The sequence below is a fragment of the Lasioglossum baleicum genome, chromosome 13, assembly GCF_051020765.1.
Source record: "Lasioglossum baleicum chromosome 13, iyLasBale1, whole genome shotgun sequence".
Lineage (NCBI taxonomy): Eukaryota > Metazoa > Arthropoda > Insecta > Hymenoptera > Halictidae > Lasioglossum > Lasioglossum baleicum.
This window is the reverse complement of record NC_134941.1, coordinates 3,327,046-3,347,894: the sequence shown is the minus strand read 5'-3', so window position 1 is coordinate 3,347,894 and position 20,849 is coordinate 3,327,046. Positions and strand designations below refer to the sequence as shown.

At 37.8% G+C, this 20,849-nt stretch overlaps 1 protein-coding gene and 1 long non-coding RNA gene across 2 annotated transcripts in view; one reads left to right on the top strand and one right to left on the bottom strand.

Annotated features, from left to right (window-relative positions):
• LOC143215401 (uncharacterized) overlaps positions 1-20,849 on the top strand; it is a 167,338-nt gene that overhangs the window by 76,442 nt on the left and 70,047 nt on the right. The gene's annotated exons all lie outside the window — the stretch shown is intronic.
• LOC143215396 (uncharacterized) lies at positions 1,289-6,215 on the bottom strand. The gene is made up of 2 exons (XM_076437506.1): positions 2,886-6,215; positions 1,289-2,720 (listed from the first exon to the last, which is right to left on the bottom strand). Exons 1-2 carry the CDS (start codon positions 6,213-6,215, stop codon positions 2,580-2,582), a joined length of 3,471 nt encoding a protein of 1,156 aa, XP_076293621.1. The 3' UTR covers positions 1,289-2,579.

Below are 20,849 nucleotides of genomic sequence, written 5' to 3'. Positions count from 1 at the left end.
CCGCAAGTTAAGGAACGTTTCCGCGAGCAAATTTCTGGGTAAGCTTATTTTCAAGACTGCACCCTCTTACCGGAGGGGAAACGTAATCGAACACCATAAATTTTGACCGTGTTTGCCACGTACTGTGATTTACAGCTGACCTAAATCTACGCACGCCCTTCTAATATACATTCCTGGATCTTTAAGCCTTCGACGATTAGGGGTCTCGGATATAATGTCATATTAAAGTCATATTGTCCTTGCGAAAATTTGAGCAAGACCTACAGTGAACCAGAGTAATATTCGGACATTTTTAAAAGGACGATAACGTTTTTAATATCAGATCATACGACTTGGATTTTTTTTGAGAAGTCAGACCAATTAATTTACTACGTGACGTGAAAAAGAAATTTTGTAAAAATTGCAATTGGTTGGTATTACAAAGAAGGTAATACAGGTTGTTGCGGTCGCAACTTTTTTATGTGGGCCAATATTGAAAATTTAAAAAATACGTTTTGTAAATTTTTGTCAATTATATATTTTGAAAATTACATCACAATCGATTTCAATAAAAAAACATTTAAATTATGTTACTGAGGAAGATTCGTTACTTGTGACTAAAATTGTGCGATTAAAAAACGAACGAAGACTCACAGCTGCGAATTATATATATTGTTTAAAGATGACTGGATAACTGCTGGGATATATTTAAAATGTAATTATAAATTCAAACAGCAAAAAGAGAAGCACGAGGAGAACGTTGGTCAAAATATTCATTCATTAATTTCTGTCAAACGAAAAGTTATTACGATAATGTGTAGGTTTTAATAATTATGTATATTCACAGTTTAACGTCAGCTCGTAATAACGGTAATTGCTTCTTTCATATCTCAGAGTTGAAACATATCTAAGCATTTCAAACGTATTTTTAACAAAATATCAATGTAATTATTAGACTGCGGATCTTTATGCAAAATAAAAATGTTCTGCATTGATCGTGGGGGATTTAGGAATAAAATAAAAATTTATTTCATCCCTTAACGAGTTTGCTACATTGAAAACAACATTACAATATTCTTAAATTTTTCTATTCTTTTACTGTTTTATATTTCATCCAAACAATTTCTTCATGAATGCATAAACATCCGCAGTCTAGTAATTATGAATTTAAAAAATTTCGAAACTATGCTTTAGTTTTACATGTAGTAAGCTGAAATATAATAAATGTAGGAATAATTAATCTGTCATCGTTTCGACCAATTATTTTCAAAGAAGTAGACATTGTACTTGTTTTGTCGCGACCGTCGTGTCCGCGAGTCTATCGTTTGGTTGTCCGCCGAATTAACCTTGGACAACTATTTCAATTTATCGGATCGGATTGGATGGAATGAAGGAAATGTAAAAAATGAAAGAATTGCGTTTCGTCCTAGACTTGCCGGAGGACTCGTCAGTAAGGCTGTGCCGACAAGTCTTGCCTTATACGCGCGCAGATCAAACCGTGTTGATCTGTATTACTTCGCTTGCACGATATCGGTAGCAAGAAGTGTAACGCTCGGTTGTATGGTTAGTGTCACTCGTTCGAAGGATCGTAACGAACTGAGAGTGATCTCGACTTCCATACCACACGAGTTTTTTGAGAAGCGCCTCGTGGATGAGAGGTTGGCTTTGGAGTAGGGAAAAGAATGAATCGTCTTTTGTTCTAATGGTAAGCAACCTGGTTGGTGCTGTCGATCTTTCGCTTCCAATCAGGACATCGATCACTCTTTACACTTTCTTTCGATTGGTCGATTGGAAAGAAGAGTAGGAGTATGCCCGAGTTGGAGAACGAGAGGTTTTCGATTGTTTATGAACATGCAGCATTTCCATGTGACGGGCCTGCGAGGGCAATGCCATCTCTTGGTTTACGAGAGCAGCAGTGCAGATGAACCGTATACATGCGAATTGTTTACTGTCCGAAATATACGTACACAAATCTTCGATATTAAGAATTGTGTATGGGTCGGCCGATGCACCCTTGGAAGCATGTTGTAAGAATTTAATGGTGTCCCTTTTCCGTAGATTTACGAGCTAGCGCGCATCCTTGAAACAAGATGGTCGAGGGTGAACGTGGATACTTGACCGAGATTAACGAACGCGAGGATTCTTTAGACTTTAGACTGTAGATATTTTATGACTGTGCATACAATCGACCCATATCGCGATTGGGTTGTTCCGAAGGTTGCAATACCTGAAGCGAATGCCGACTGTTTTTGGTCAGTTACGGTATATCAAATTATTTAATCTCTAACGGTTTCCTGGGCACGACAATGTTGCAGAACATTCGAGAATCGACTCTCCGTGTCTCTGATGTTTGGGGGGACGAGCGATTGCTAAAAACAAATACCGATCTTGCATCGTCGTGTCGCTGTTATAAGGAAAAACATTGTAAAGGGGGGCTCGATCGTAATGTGTTTTCGAGGGAAGACCCGTTAATAAATCGTTCGTTAGAAATCGAATATTTGCGAGGGACAACGATTCTTGAGACGGAACATGCTCCCCCTCGTTGATCGATTCGATCGATCAAATGTAATATGATATAAAGATAAGATGGACTCACATGACTACGTTGAGATAGCGGCACCGATTGGTCGTGCACTATCAGTTATGGGAAGAGGTGCTAATCTCTTGACATTTCGTTTGTACGTGCCGTTGATGGTACGAACGGTCACAGCACGCGTGACGCCGTCTGTTCCTGGGTGCACCTGTAATATTCGGCCCAGATGCCAACACAATGGCGGTAAAGTGTCGTCCTTCAATAAGACAACCGTTCCTGGTTGGATGTCATGAGACCCCTTGGTCCATGTGTGACGAACATTGAGTTGGTGTATGTATTCTTTGTGCCACCTGGTCCAGAAGTCTTGCTTTACCTTCTGTATATGTTGCCAGGTGGACAAGCGATTTGACGGCGTTTCGCTGAAATCAGTCTCGGTAATACACGTTAAGGAATCACCGATCAGGAAATGGCCAGGTGTTAAAGCGGAAATATCGTTCGGGTCTGACGAGAGTGGAGTCAGAGGACGCGAATTTAAAATAGCTTCGACCTCGATAACGAACGTATTGAATTGTTCATACGTGAACAATTCCTCGCCGACGACTCGCTTGACGTGATGCTTGAATGATTTTACGGCTGCTTCCCACAACCCGCCAAAATGTGGGGATAACGCAGGCATAAAGTGCCACGATATTGCCTTGGAGTTGAGGAAGTGGTTGAACTTCTCGTCTTTTGACAATGTTTGCTGAAGTTCCATCAGCTCGTGGTTGGCACCGACAAAATTTGTGCCGTTGTCCGAATATAGGTTTTTGCAAATACCTCTTCGTGCAATAAATCTTTTAAGCGCTGCCATAAAGGCTTCTGTGGTGAGATCGCCGACTATTTCTAAATGAACGGCCTTCGTCGCGAAGCAGACGAAGACGGCTACATATATTTTGACTCGAACTCTGTTTCGAAATTGCCGCTCCTTTATGTAGAATGGACCGCAATAATCAATTCCACTATTAACGAATGGGCGTCCTTCGGTGACACGGGCAGCAGGTAAATTACCCATGATATATTCAACTGTGGGAGGTTTTATACGGAAACATCTAATACAATGTCGCACTATTTGGCGCGTAGTGTTCTTTCCGTCGATTGGCCAGTATGATAATCGCACGTCGTATAAAGTCGCAGTGATTCCAGCATGATGATTCCGTTGATGTGAATCGCGAATTATGAGTTTAGTAATGTGATGACTTCGAGGTAGAAGTATCGGATGCCGTTGTTCGAACGGTAGCGTGGAATTTTGCAGTCGACCTCCTACGCGCAATATTCCCTGTTCGTCGAGGAATGGAGTTAGCGGTTGTAATTTGCTCGTGTTAGATAGATGACCAGTTTTCAAATCATGTATATCACGAGCGAAAGTGACGGATTGAAGTAATTTTATGATTTGTCTGTTCGCGTGCTGTATCTCTTCAATGGACAATGGCCCGATAGTCCGACGACTCGTTCGGAAACGTAAACAATAAGCGACGATTCGCCTGAGTTTTTGAATACACGAGTATCGCTGAAGGATTTCGTCGGTTTGGATTATCGACCCGACCAAACATGTAACCGTTCGTACTTCCGGTAGCTCATCGCATATGGTGAATCTTGCGGATGGCCACTTTGCTTGTTCCTGAGCAAGCCATTCGGGACCATACCGCCAGAGACGATTGTTGTTAAATTCTGCTGTGGTCATTCCTCGCGAAATGAGATCAGCTGGGTTGTCTGCGGAACGTACATATCGCCACGACTGTATTTCTGTTTTTCGTTGGATTTTGGCCACGCGATTCGCGACGAATGTCTTCAAGGTAGAAGGTTGCTTGCGCAACCAACTTAAAACTATCGTCGAATCGGTCCAGAATACTGATTTATCGATGTTGTGAGTCAACGCACTCCGCACGGTTTGCGATAGCGTGGCTAGCAAGGCGGCGCCGCACAACTCTAAACGAGCTAGGGTTATTTGACTGAGGGGTGCGACACGTGATTTGGCGCAAAATAGATGCGTATGAATGCCGCCGAAATGATCTGTTGTCCGGATGTATAAGCACGCGCCGTAAGCCCTTTCACTGGCGTCGCAAAAACCGTGTATTTCGGTCTGTCTTGCGCCCTTTGTCCTAACGAAGCGATTGAATTCGAAATTATTGAGTAATTGTACGTCGTTAGCGAAGTTGGTCCATTCTGTGTGAATGTTGGCTGGCACGGATTCGTCCCACGTGATTTTTAACGCCCACAATCGTTGCATCAATATTTTTGCTGTGATCGTGATCGGTCCGAGTAACCCGAGTGGGTCGTAAATTTTCGCGATTGTGGATAGTATGTTCCGTTTGGTGATTTCCTTGGTCACCGTTGCTTGTTGAACTGAATATCGTATAACGTCTTGTCGTGCGTCCCATGAAACACCGAGCGTTTTCATCGCGGGCGCGTCTCCCAGAATTTTTGGGTGAATTGAATCCTTGCTCAGGCCCGAGAGCAATTTCGGTTCATTTGATGCCCACTGCCGAATGTTTAATCCTCCCCTTTTCAACAGGGTAATGATTTGACGTTGTAATGATCGCGCTTCTGTGATTGAATCGGTACCGGTCAATAGATCGTCGACATATAAATCTTGTTTGATACGTGCTGCGGCTTCCGGGAAATCGCGTTCTTCGTCGTTTGCTAATTGATGTAAACATCGGATGGCTAGATATGGTGCTGGAGCGAGTCCGAACGTAACGGTTGTCAATTCGTAGGTTTTGATGTCCTCGTTCGGGTCTCGCCATAGTATTCTTTGAAAAGCGCGGTCTTCGGGTCGAACTAGAAATTGGCGATACATTTTCTCGATATCGGCCGTTATCACGTATGCGTGCATTCTGAATCTTAATAAGAGTGAAAAAATATCATCTTGTAGAGTGGGACCGATTCGGAGTGTATCATTTAAGGATATGTTCGTATTTGTCTTAGCGGAACCGTCGAAAACTATGCGGATTTTTGTGGTTGAGCTCGTTGGTTTGAAGACGGCATGATGCGGCAGATAAAATCCGGGCGTTTGAATGGTTGTGACTTGCTTCATGTGTCCGAGGACGCGGTATTCGTCTATTACTTCTGTGTATTTTTTTTTAAATTCTGGATCGCGTTCCAGTTTTCGTTCGAGGGCTAAGAACCGATTCAGAGCGCGTGAACGAGACTCCCCGAGTTGGGTTTGCTTTTCGTTGAAAGGTAACGCTACCATATACCGACCGGAATCATCGCGCGTTACGGTGGCCGCGAAATGATTCTCGCAGGCTTGATCCTCGATTGACCGAACTCGCTCGATAGTTCCTTCTTCTATTTCCCAGAACTTCCCTAAATCGAACTGTACGTTTTGGGTAAATGTCTTGCGGCTCGATCGCGACGCTGAGAGGAGATCGCCTCCTATAATCCATCCGAACTGAGTTTTTTGGAGTATGAGATCAACGTTGTTTCGATTTGACAAATTGATTTGTCCGATACTAAGACAGGATAATGTAGGCCCAGTGCCGAGTAGCATATCGATTTTTCCCGGACGATGGAATTCGGGATCGGCTAGACGGAGATTAGTCGGTATACGAATGTCTGTTCTGTCGATCTGATTATCGGGTAATGTTTCTGCTATGCGTGGGATGATGCAAAATGTTAACGTCCTCTGATAATTTGTCAATCTCGATTTTATCGTGGCAGTCATGAGATTGCTAGTAGTCGTGTTGAGTTGGTTCAACGCTTCGATGACGGCGGTTTGTCGAGTAGTTGGTAGTTGTAACCGGTTCGCTAGCTCATCTGTGATAAGATTCGCGTTGGAACAGGTGTCAACCAACGTGCGACACGGAATCAGGTTTCGATCGCGATCCAAAACGTGAATGATCGCGGTTGTTAATAGACCGTTTGTTGTTTTGTTCGACAAAAACGAGTGATTGTTAGACAAGAGCCGGTTCGCGTTTTCGGAGACTAGTCATGTTTCTTTGTCAGGAATCGTCGGTCTCTGTTCTCTATGCAATCTGGTATTGTGTCTCTTACCACAAATGCGACACCGACCCTTTATGCATTTGTCAAGAGTGTGACCTGCTAGTAAACAATTCGAGCATAGATTTGCTGCCGTAGTCGCTGCCCATCGTTCATCGATGGTCATGTTCCCAAATGTAGGACACGCAAATAATTTGTGTGTCGAAGATTTGCAGATCTGGCATGCTTGAACGTTGGTTGTCGTTGTGAATGTTCGTTTATTCGGTCTCGGAGACGCCGATGTTCCTTTCGATATTGTCGCGAACGTTCGTTTCGGGGCTCGCGGTCGAAGATTTGCCGACGGTCGACTAATTTCTGGCAACGCTTTCCTGTATTGTTTCGTATTTGCCGGTGCGGCGCGAAAATTGCCTTGATGTGAAGCATTGCGAAGATGTTTGAACATGTCTGATGCGAGAGGCATGCCGGTATCTACAAGGGTTTGTTCCCAATTTCTGCGCGTTTCGTCGTCCATTCGATTGATAGCGATAACCGTGATTAGATCGCTCGCGATGTTTTCCCAGGATCTACCGAGCGATTGCAACGAGCGGATGTGCGATTGCATATAATTTATCAGGTTATTTATTTCGGCTGGTGAACCGTTGAGCATAGCAGGTGTCTCTAGTAACAATGTGGTATGACGTAGAATGAGCGCGCGTTGATTGTCGTACGTTTCTAATAATTGAGCCCACGCGGCCTTATAATTCTCCTCGCTCATTGTGAACGATTCAATGGCCTCTTCGGCTTGTTCTGTTACCGATAGCCTGAGATAATTGAAACGTTGGATATCGGTGAGTCCTTGGTGACCCTGGATCAAGCTCAAGAATGCGTCCTTGAAAGGCAACCATTTCTCGAGCCGTCCATCGAAACGCGGAAGACGAATTTTGGGTAAATGCACCCCGGTGATGCTGGTAGATGTGGATGGAGCTGGTGAATCAATCGCGGTTCTAGTCGATTGGCTCTGTGCCGTCGGCGATTCATCGAGTATTTGTATCGCGGTGGCTAGCGCATTGTAATACGAATCTCTCACGGCCTTTCGTTCAATTTGTAACTGTTCGAAGTTTTCATGATGACCTAGCTCGTCTTGGGCGTCGTTGAACGCGTCGAATTGTTTCCTGAGTTGTTCTACCCGTTCTCGAAGTATTGTACGCGCGGTCGCGGACTCTTGATATTTCGATAATTCGTTAGAAAAGTCTGTTAGATCCGACTTGAAAACGCGTTGTTTAACCTTGAGGGCGTTAATACGCTGGCTTAACTTGCTCGTGTTTGCCATTTTACGAATGTCTCGATGGGGGTGGCCAATAAACGATCCTGATCGGAAAATTCAAAAACGTGCCTACCTTGAGCTGATACGGTTGATTGCTATCGCTGGCGGTTGCTCAACGTTGTCGGCTGATCGTGGCTGCTCTCTGCGTAAGCTGGTCAACGTTGTCGGTTGATCGTGGACGCAATTCTCTCAATGATTGATGTTTTCCACCTTGAATTGTCCTTGCACTCACTGTACACTCACAAGGTCACCGAATCCGGCTCGAAGGACCAAAATGTTTTGTCGCGACCGTCGTGTCCGCGAGTCTATCGTTTGGTTGTCCGCCGAATTAACCTTGGACAACTATTTCAATTTATCGGATCGGATTGGATGGAATGAAGGAAATGTAAAAAATGAAAGAATTGCGTTTCGTCCTAGACTTGCCGGAGGACTCGTCAGTAAGGCTGTGCCGACAAGTCTTGCCTTATACGCGCGCAGATCAAACCGTGTTGATCTGTATTACTTCGCTTGCACGATATCGGTAGCAAGAAGTGTAACGCTCGGTTGTATGGTTAGTGTCACTCGTTCGAAGGATCGTAACGAACTGAGAGTGATCTCGACTTCCATACCACACGAGTTTTTTGAGAAGCGCCTCGTGGATGAGAGGTTGGCTTTGGAGTAGGGAAAAGAATGAATCGTCTTTTGTTCTAATGGTAAGCAACCTGGTTGGTGCTGTCGATCTTTCGCTTCCAATCAGGACATCGATCACTCTTTACACTTTCTTTCGATTGGTCGATTGGAAAGAAGAGTAGGAGTATGCCCGAGTTGGAGAACGAGAGGTTTTCGATTGTTTATGAACATGCAGCATTTCCATGTGACGGGCCTGCGAGGGCAATGCCATCTCTTGGTTTACGAGAGCAGCAGTGCAGATGAACCGTATACATGCGAATTGTTTACTGTCCGAAATATACGTACACAAATCTTCGATATTAAGAATTGTGTATGGGTCGGCCGATGCACCCTTGGAAGCATGTTGTAAGAATTTAATGGTGTCCCTTTTCCGTAGATTTACGAGCTAGCGCGCATCCTTGAAACAAGATGGTCGAGGGTGAACGTGGATACTTGACCGAGATTAACGAACGCGAGGATTCTTTAGACTTTAGACTGTAGATATTTTATGACTGTGCATACAATCGACCCATATCGCGATTGGGTTGTTCCGAAGGTTGCAATACCTGAAGCGAATGCCGACTGTTTTTGGTCAGTTACGGTATATCAAATTATTTAATCTCTAACGGTTTCCTGGGCACGACAATGTTGCAGAACATTCGAGAATCGACTCTCCGTGTCTCTGATGTTTGGGGGGACGAGCGATTGCTAAAAACAAATACCGATCTTGCATCGTCGTGTCGCTGTTATAAGGAAAAACATTGTAAAGGGGGGCTCGATCGTAATGTGTTTTCGAGGGAAGACCCGTTAATAAATCGTTCGTTAGAAATCGAATATTTGCGAGGGACAACGATTCTTGAGACGGAACAGTACTGTCTTAGAAACTTTATCATATAAAATATTCATGGTCGTTCATCATCTGCCCACGCCATTTTGACTAAACGAAGGACGGGGCAAATATTTTAAATTTAAATTTTCTTGCCATTTTCTTGGAAGTAATGGATTATTCATTCGTGCAGATAACATTGTATACTGCTGCGAAATTTGACTACAGTTGACAATTTACCAAGTTATTATCACTTCTACAATAAATTCATTGAATAACCGCTATTGTAGTCATTAAAGTTAAAAACTGTGAAAGTATTCCAAGAGTTCGGAACTACTGTCGCATTATTTTTGACTTATTAAAATGATTAACTTTTGAACTGCGGGAGCTTTTCATGATTTCATGGCAGCCATATTTATTATTTATATTGATATTTTTCAATTCACATCTTTGAGGTCAACATTAACCCCTTGCCGTATTTTAACGAGTCAGACTAGTCATGCAGATTTTAACAAAGTCTAACAAATATGAATGTTACGCGTTTCTATTTAGATGAAATAAAAAGAAAGATTCGTTTCTAACTAATATTATGCATTAAAATAAATGTAGTAACTGTAAAGAAAATGGTACGGCAAGGGGTTAATCTTTCTTTGGACTCAATATAAGTAGCTAATAATAATTGCGAACGACTGCTGACAGAATAAAATTTGGATGGAACGTTTATAATTCTGGGTCAAAATGGACCCATCCCGCCGTCCAAGGATGAAGGAAAGCAATAATTGTGTAGCTCCTGTATCTCGTAACAAAGTTGGGCATTAATCAATTAAAATTTTACTCAAGATTGATTGATTGATGTGTACGATTCAAGAAGGTAATCATTGAAAAATCGACGACTGATTCAATCGATTGTTGAAGTTAATCGTCAATCGTTGATTAAAAAAAGAAATCATCGAAAAATCGGAGACTAATTTAATCAATTGTTGAAGTTAATCGCCACACGGTCTATCCATAAATTGTAATAAGGAGGGTGAGGGAGACAGGAAGCGCGGAGATGGAGAATTGACAGAAATATATCTCAACAAAAACTCTCAGTTTACATTTTTTTCAGTATTCATACAGTTTTGGTTCCGTATTTCATTTCAAAGTTTCAGCAGTTAATCATTAATCAATTATCCGATCGACGATTACAATTGAAAAGAATGTAATCGTTAACCGCAATTAACGACTAAAATAGGAGTTTAATTGTTAATTGCGATTAACGTTTGAAGTAGAAATGTATTCGTTAATCGTTGATTAAATTTTTGCCCCACTCTGTCTCGTAATGAATGCAGAGAATTTTTATTTTGTATAAAAATCCGTAGTAATCATTGTCAACGAAGAAAATATTGAGCTAAAATATTCTGTATATCAAGGACAGTCTGAGATGTCGTTGCTTATAAACTCGCCCGACAATGTAGACAATGTCTCGTGCTCTAAAAAATATACAACGCGATAAAAATCGTCCTGAGGATGTCTTATTAAGATTCTTCGAGGATAATGTAAATTATATTACTAGCGGATCAGTGAGCTGGCTCGGTGCGCGGCTCAACTGTATATTTAAGGGGTGCAACTTTCCTATCTTTATCCCGTAATAACGTAACTCAGCAGTCTGACAGCAATAATAATTATTCCGCGGGTAAACTGTCTCAGGAGCAGACGGTAAAACTCCAATTTTCCTCAGTATCCGCCTCAAAACCATCTAGACCGCCAATCACATCTAAGAACGAGAAGCTGCGGCGACATTTAGCTGATTTCGCCAGATAATATCGTCATGGTTAATGAAAGCATCGCCGTTAAGCTCGAGATAATGCTGCGAATTTTAAGAAACGAATCCATTCACTAGCCACGAAATGTAGCAGATTATGTTTTCCTTACTCGGAACATTAAATACTATTTTCACTTATAAAATGCCTTCGTCAAAAATGAAATTGAAAATATACAGTGACTCCCATTAACATTTGGACGCTCTCAAACAGACGAGAACCTTTTTTGGGAAGCTAGAGCAATTAATTTACTACAGGACGTGAAAAGAAATTTTTTCAAAAATTGAATTTGGTCGTAATTGTAGAGAAAATACTAAAAGTTGCATTTTACAACTTCTTTATGCGAGCCTATAAATCGGTTCATGCGGGAAAAAACGACAGGCATTGAAAGATGTAAGAATCCTTAGAATTACAGCAGTTGGAGGCCGGAAATCGTGAACAACTGCAATTTTTACCATCTTTAAACGTTTGTAGCTCATTACAACGTCGACCGATTTTGAAATTTTCAGAATATGTTTAATCGATACAGATCTACGAAACGTGTTTTCCAAATTGTCCATATAAGCGCACATAAAAAAGTTGAAAAGTACAACTTTTAGTATTTTCTCTGTAATTCCGACAACTTGCAGTTTTTTTTCAAAAAATTTTGTCACGTTGTGTAGCAAACCAATTGTTCTAACTTCTCCGAAAATTTCAAATCGTATATTCCAATATTAAAAAAGTTATGGTGTTTTTAAGAGTGTCCGAATATTAGTGGGAGTCACTGTAGGGTAAAATCAATTACTGCGGGTGTACTCGTGCATTATAACGTATTCTAGTTGGCAAAAGAAACAAAATTGTCAATTATTCATTTAAAAAATAACAAACAAAGCAAAGTGAAATGCACGAAAAGATCTACTTAGGGAACTGAAAACTTAAGAAAAATAATGAAAGAAGAATTGAAAAAGACAAAGGAGTTTACATTGTAAATGCAATTGTGAAATGTTGTAAACTTCACAATGCTCTTAATTTGAAACAGCTTCACGAACTGAAGATAATAAATATTACTCAAATATTTGTTAAAAGAATGTTTAGTTTAGTATCTTCTTTCTATTATTGAATTACTGAATTACTATTTCCCTCGGGCAGACTATTTTACGAAATTATATTTTCGGAACAGATTTTATTTTGTAACAATTTTGTCACACGAAGAATGTTCGAGCGAATTATTTTTGCAGCATATTGTTTCACTTCTGAATAATAGAATCGTCGAAACTCGCTAATAGTCTCAGACATAATACATCGTTTTTTATTATCCAAGATATTTTTTGGAATTGCCTTCTTTAAAATGATGTTATATACATTTTTTCATTTTTTAATGCCTTATTTTTTGACGTTTAACGAACCGATTATTCATGTACAATGAATGTTAATATTGTCTCTCCACTTTCAAATAAATTTTACTTGAAAAACTGGAAAATATGATACAACTCTATTTAAATTCGCATTTATAAATTCTTCTCCGGTTATTTTATTTTATTTATAAATATAGAAAAAGGCATGAATCTCTCTCTTTTTAAATGTATTCTATTCGCAAGTACACATGCACGGTAGGTTGATCGTTCTTTAAATAATGGCATTGAGCGTAATGCAAAGTTTTTGTCTTTCTATAACTTCCGAAAATCAATTACCCATTACCTTAAATCGAGTCTCCTGAAGGAGTTCGACGAAACAATTAAATGCAATTTACTTTCTTTCTCTCAATTCTCTTTCCTTCCTCTTTTGTTGGATCTGAACTTTCGGGCGAGGCTGGAATCTCGTTGTAAGTCGAATGAACCGAACCGAAGACAATGAAGAATACAAGTCGTTTCGAATTATTGTTCTCTTTAATCCATCACTTTCGATATAGAATTCTCGCGAGCTCGTGAAATACATCGAGTAAATATCAATTCGTAATAAAATGTAGCTAAATAAGAGACAAATGCATAAACAAAAGAATTATGTTGAATAAGTACTACTCGGATCGAATTTTAATCCACGTTTCGAAATTAATCCTTGAAATGAAATAAATTGATTTGTATTCAACAATGTATTGCACTTAACAGCAATACAATATTAACCGTAAAAAATTGTAGAAGTATACAATTATAAGGATAATTAAAAAAAGATATCATTAAGGAAAGACGCAGCGTGGGAAATTGTTTTAATTATATCCTTACAGCCAAAGCAACTTTCTGTTTATGGAAACAAAGTCCGTTTCATTCCGCAGTTTTATTGTTGCCTCGCGGCTGAGCTTTTAACTGGCGTTTTCGTTGAAAGCGTAAAATGTATTTTTTATGGGCTCGACGGCCGAGGGTGAAGCGAGTTTTATTTGCAAAAAAGGAATTTTTATTCTCAAATCTACCGAGCGAACAATGGACAATAAAATTTGTCGATTACCTCGATTTTCACAAGTTCTGCGACATACATAAAAAAAGGGAGAAAAAAACTGGTGCAGCATGTACGAGTACACGCTCAGTCAATATTTACAAAATTATTCGAGTGCGTTTTGATGCATCGTGCTCATAAAATGTGACGATTTCATTTGGCGGGGAAAAGAACGTCTCGAGAGTCCCGAGCTTCATAAAATTCGGACAAAAGCGTACACGGTTGCGTAGTACAGCCGATGTTTCGCATTGTCTGAACTACTACCTGGTTTTACCTTCCGGAAAGTTTCTCGGTTGATCGGAATTTATGTATATCGCCCGGTCAACAACGCGTCTAAAAAGTTTCGGCTCCCATAAACCGGCGGCTAAGCAGTTTTACGCGATTTGCGTGAAATTTATTGGCCTGCACCTCGCAACAACAGAAAGGCCGACCATCCTTCTAGGTTTTGACAAACTTCGCTGATTCGATCTGTTTTCGTAAACCGCTGCCAAGCTCCGTGTTCACCGCCCGGCCTCTGTTTGCATTCTGAAGAGGAAAACAAAGTGGTCTCGCCGTTTCATCGATCTCCTTAAAATCTGCCTTGCTTTCAGCCCACGAACCACAGTAGTCTATATTTGCGAATGTCCGACGTAAATACAAGACTGTCGCCTTATAACATTGTTGTTTCATTTTATTTATTAGTGCGTAATACTATATCTGTGATACTATGTCAAGAACATTTCCATATATGTAACCTTCAACCCTTTGCACTTGGATCTGTTTTAACCCTTTGCACTCCGAATTATTTTTCAATTTTATTGCCAACAACTCCTTACTATTTCAAGTGTTTCATTTGAAATTTACTTCAAAGGACAGTTCCTTGACTGCTACTTATTTTAAACAATTTTGTTTACTAACTATATTAAATATAGCTCTGCCAAACTTTGTTGTAATTTAGATTTCGGGAACTTATGTTTGTTTTTAACTAAAAATTAGATAAATAAAGGAAGAACCAGTTTTATTAACATTTTTCTTTCTCTGATGTCGAGTCCCACTCGACAAAGGAGTGCAAACGGTTAACTAGAAAATTAAACATTTATTTCTAGCTCGAATAATTCCATTCTATATAATTTTTTTCATTTTATGGATATGAAATTGATATAATACCTCACACAATACTTAAATGTTTAGTAATTGATTAGCTACCAACATGTTTAATAATTTAAACAATATTTTGAATAATGGTACAGCAATTTTTAGGTGGTGACTTGCTGAGTCATCGGTGTTAAGGGTTAAAATGCAATATCTTGTTTAACACCACGTTTACGGAACACTATTTTACACTACTTTATAAAAATAGTAAGAATGTGTCTAAGTTTTTAGCCATTTTTTAAATAATATATGACCAAAGAAAAAGAAATTTGTTCAATAATTCCTTATAAATCTTTGTAACCTCAATATTCGTAAATTCAAAATATTAGAATCCGTAAATAGAAAATGTTAGAAATTAGAAAAGACGTGAATAGTTGATAAAACTGAAAACTTAATTTTGGATTGTTATGACAAATAATCAATGAATTCGTTAGACAATAGATAAAATTTCTGCTATAGCCATAACATGAATATTGATACATAACTTTCTTGGCATGCGTTGGAATGAATTTCTTGTTGCGTATAATATTATACTACTCTTTACCACAATTGCAGAGTATAAAAATAGCTGCAGCTTTCTGTGGACAGCTCAGTTCTGTGGACTAATAGTCGTAAATAAGCTCGAGTGCTTGCAAGCCTTCGGAGTGGCCAGGATGGTTTGTGATGATGTCATGCTTACGACACTGCAAAATTATATAATGTGAAGCATTGTGGATGGTAGTTAGTGTCTTAAACGGTACAGAACATATTAATTTTCTTGTTATTGTTAGTTCTCATTAGGCAACATTCTGAAAAAGTAAGATTAGAAAATGTTGCAGATCTAATGCATAATAAATCTAAAAATTCTTAAATTTTTCGTTGTTAGTTGTTTCTTCACGAAACAATTTCGATACACATTTTATATAATTAACCAGGTGGCTGTTTTAGATTTTCAATATGAGCCCACATGAAATAATTGTAAAAAGCAACCATTACTATTTTCTCCCTGATTCCGACAAATCGCAAATTGAAAAAATAATTCCTTTCACGCGTTAACTAACTCTTCTAACTCCTTGAAAAAGCTCAAATCGTTTGGCTCAATTTAACACATTTGAGAGCAACTAATGCTTCAGGATTAGAAAGCACATCTTCATTGCTCTTATCAGTTCTTATTTTGATTCCACGATCATTCTTATCACTATATTGTTTGTAGTGCATTCATAATTTTTCAACTTCCATATTTTTAAAGATATTGTTTATCAGTACTGTTGAACTATTGTTTAACTTTACTCACATAATCTTGGAACTTCTTCAGACTTTTCAATTTGACTCGCTTCTCAGAAATGGTTGCATAAAACATCTTAGGATAGTACAGTAAATCCTCTGTAGTCGCAAAAAGGCCGTACACGATAAACACTATCCCTTCCACTGTAGTAATCTGATCTCGGCTCGAGTATATCGGTGTGAACTACTGCAATGCGGAGAGTTGCAGTCGCCGGCACTGTTCAAAGTCCCGTGCGTCCTCACAATGTAATACCAATGTAAAAATTTTTTTATAACTATTTATTTTCTTATGAAACTTTCACCAATACATTTGTGGCATTTTTCTGATTAAAATAAGACCAAACACGATATAATTTCAACTGTAGTTAGTGGTTTAATTGACGATGAACGTTTCGGGCGCAAGGAAGGACAGCGTACGGGAACGAAACAGACGCGGAGAGTCGGTCACCCGCGGTCTCTCTTTACACGCGCTGTTCTCTACGTTCGGCTCGGTCTTTGAAGCTCGAAAAGACTATACAGAATTTACTGTACATCATCCATTTTTACTCAAACGTTTTACGGAACCCAAAAGAAGAAAATGAGTGATTTTTCACCCTGAACAACGTATAAAGGTTAACAAACGCTCAAAGAATTTTTTCGTCCATCATGTTGACGATTTGAATCGAATATTCTTTACCAAAAGTAGTATGCCTTCTCACATTAATGAAAATTCTTACTGATATGGAAATAATAAACAAGAAGAGATCAAACATTTCTAACAAAATGGGTGAATTTAGGTTGGTACACATAGTATACAGTTCGTATGTTAAAAGTTTCAAGTTACATGTACGAATATTTTTGTGAAAGACTCCATATAAAGAATATACATAGTATTTATACATACAGTAAGTGTAAAAAGTATTCGTATGCCCTTTAAAATACCTTCTTTATAATTGTATCAAACGACCTGACTTTTTATAATGAATTAGAAGTATTGGTTTACTTATTAGGGCCGAAATAAAAAAGTTTTAAGAAATGCCTTTTCTATTTTTGCATTTAACCGTGTAAGTTCTAATTGATTATAAAAAAAACAGGTTGTTTGGCACAATTATGAAACAGTTATTCCGTTTTAAAGGGCGTATGAATACTTTTTGCACTCACTGTATGTATAGTATTGCATAGACTATATGTATGTACACATAATGGCACGCAGATAATAGAACATTGGGATAATAGATTATTCGAATAATGGATGTACCGATAATAGAAATCCCAGTGCATGATGAAACGCGACGATCATAACACATCTCTACATTGAAATGAATATATGATGAATGATCATCGTGATTACTGCAGAGATTATATTACTGCGTAGAACAGATCATTAGAACCAATGGTTTCAGATATTTAATAAAATATGTTTCTTCTATCGATGGTATTTGCTGATAATAAATTTTTAAATGTTTCCGGCGCAACGGTTCGATCGTTTATTACGAATTATAAAGCAACTTTGCTAATTGTCAAACAAAATCAACGTTTCGATCCCAGTTTGGATCTTTTTCAAGGTTGTGTGATTTTCGCCTTCCATGGTAAATATGTTGAAATATGTTTAAGTATTTAATAAAATAGTTGGAAATTTGAATTTCTAGTGGAAAGACGTAAAATTGGAAATATTTTTCAGCAATATTATTCCATACAATGGAGGATGGGGCCAGGAAATGAAAACAAATATTTCCAAAACAACCGAGTATTCAGTTTCCTAAAAAATATTGGTTTGTCGTAAAATATTGAAAGTTTTGTGGTGATACAAGCAAACCATATATGTTCCACTGTGATAGATGATCTTTCGCCATTTTGTGGATCGAGTTTACAGTTTTAAAAAAGATTGGAACTTTTCCGATAATTCAGAAAATATAATAATTCCAAGATGAACTAGTAGATTAAGTTGCTGATAGTGAAAATGTGATTAATAAATTCTTAGTTTTGAGTCCTATAATTTTAAATATTTTTAAGTAAAATTATAAAAGTGACATTTTTTATTAAATACTATTAAGTAAAATCGTAAAACTTTATTTTATTTAAATTAATATTGATTTATACTGAATTTATCATAGAACAGAAGAACTATTAGTAGAAGAATATTAATAAGTTGACTGCGGATGTTTATGCAATTTGCAATTTTTGTAGACGAATTTTCAGAAACTCGAAGCAATAGAATCTTATTTTCCGTAGTAGTAATCTTTTTAGATCTGAAATAAATTAAAATCCTACTACATTCTGTCGTATTTTATGTCCTAGCACTTTTTTTAAATTTGCGGAAGTTATAATTGCATAAAAATCCGTATAGTCTATTAATAAGTAAAATGGTAGAATATGAGAATCTGTTAAATATTATGAATAAACTGCGGATATTTATGTGAAATAAGTATTCTAAACACGTTTTTCCTTTGCAAATTCCCGCTGAAACGCTTTGTCGTTGAGTTATTATCTCAATTCCGGCTCGACCACGGGAACGCTATAATCGAAAATCATGGAATTTGAAAAGCTAGTAAATAAGACTATAGATTCAGAATTTCAAAAATTTCGAATTACCCAGGTAATAAGTTGAAATTACGTATTGATATAAACTTAATATTACCGATTCCCTGACGTCGACACTGATGCTCGACGAATATCTAATTATAATGGTTAGGCTTTTAATAATTATAGGATAACCGAGCTGTAATAAGCAGATATGTTCATAGTGGTAAACGAAGATCTAGCTAAAGGGCCAAACTTCTGTTGACTTTGAACCTCGAAAGTTCGCGGAGATGAAGACTTAAGCCATATTACGAAGTTCGTTGCTTGGCTGTCGTGCTGGTTGCAACTTGTCGGAGGTTATGAGAATCTAATGCAGTGAGCATGGCTGCACACTTTTGAGTAATCATCATCCCATAAGTGACGACTATCTCAACAAGGAAACTACAGTATCGCAAATCTGTTCAAACATTTTTTTAAAAATGTTATAGAATTTTCGAAAATACGCATGCTCTGTTAAATTCATCAACATTAAAATTGTCTGCATCATCAGTTGCGAAAAACAAGAACTACTTAAGAATTTCTTTTTTAGTCTATTTTTCGAAAGTACTATATCGATGCTCTCCAATTGATCGAATCGTTCTACTGTCTCAAACTGTAGCTACTCATTTTAATAATACATGGTTTAAATTTGGAGTTTACGTATAATATTCGACTACTTACATGTATTAGGCAAAGTCGCCAGATGAGAGGATTGCAGTCGAATTGAGGGGGAAATCTTACCCTCTCTGACAGTACCGGATTAGTCACGTGGCGGAAGCGTGGGGGAATAGCGTCGTAGAAGGGGAAGGTAGAGTGGGGACACAAGTCTTAATCCTACGACTCTGGTATTAGGCCGTAGCATAAATATGTTCAATTATATTCGGTAGCTCTTTTTGTATAATAATAAAATACATAATTATGTTTAGTCAATTTTACAATTTTATAATTCGCGACTGCAAGTAGTTTCTCTTCTCGATCACCGTCATGTAATTGACAATGAATTACACCTAAATCGTGAGAATTAGGACATAATTGTATTTGCTATCGAACGAATTTATGTTACAACTCATTGCATGGCAACTAAGTTATCCAGATATTGAAATGTTTTTATTTTGTAAAACGTACAAAATTATATTTTTGTTAAAACTAATTGTAAGTTCTGCAAAGCCAAATTTTCCAGCAGAATACTACGATTTATCTGAAGAGCTGAAAGACAAAAGCGAAGAATTTCGAAACAAAATATATATTTCAACCCTACGAATTTAATATTGGAATTCCGCAGTTATGAAATTTAACTGTGCGTACGGAACAATGTACAAAAATCTTTGTTACTGAACACAAAAACTTCATCTTCTTTTCACCGACGAGATTTCATTCTTTCGCAGACCCCGGTGAAATTTTAACTTAATTAAACGATGGAAAAAGAATTTTACGTACTCCAGTAGTTCTCCAGCCGTGCTCGACTCTTTCGACTCTCTCTCTGGTTTCCTTTCCCCCATTGTCCATTGATATATCAAATAATAATTCTCAACTCATGGTACGTGTTCAATACTTTTAATTACTCTTTACGCCGAAGAGATTACGAACAATATAAACTTTCAATATCCCTGAATTCGATTGTCAAAAACGAACGACTAAAACTTTGAATGTAATTGTATGGTCATTACAATCAAAGTGTAATTTTTGTTTTTAGATTGCTTATTATGCAAATTTAACGATTCAAAAGTGAAATTGAATGGAAATTCACCTTCTCCCGCTAATAGCGTTCCATTAAAACCGCGTTAAAATATTATATTTTAATTTTCCTACGTGCTTTCCACACGTTTTATTTTTATATTTAATTACTTGTGCTACCGCTTATTCAGAGCAATTAAACTTTGAATTTTATTTTCATGGATTTGTGGGAAATGTAATTTTAGTTGTTTCAAGAGGGTCGAGTACAAAGTAATACACGCTCATTTATATCCCAAAAGCGTGCGTAGCTATCAAAATGAAATAGAAAGAAAATTAAATTACAATTCATCACCTGCAAAATGGCCTATTTAATTTTCGTCATAATCACCATTTAGATCTTCCACAATTTTTATAATAATACGTGATTAAATAAAGACATTTATTGAATAATTTAGTAATTGGTATTTTGTGATACTTTATATTATACCATGAACATACATAAACATTTAGGAAATTTGTCTGCACTTTTATACTAGAATAGTTAGATAAATATTACGATTTCGTAATCGAGAGGAGGAATAATATTTTATTTAAGATACTGAAATAAGTTACGGAAAAGAAAGTTGAATACTTTTTATTTTCATCATTAAATGAAGTAATTTTATTTATATGCAAATATTTTTATGCAAGCTAATTGCTTAATTGACTGATTAAGCTAATTGAATTAGGATGAAAGTGAGCAAATTCATTCTAGACTAGAAAATCACG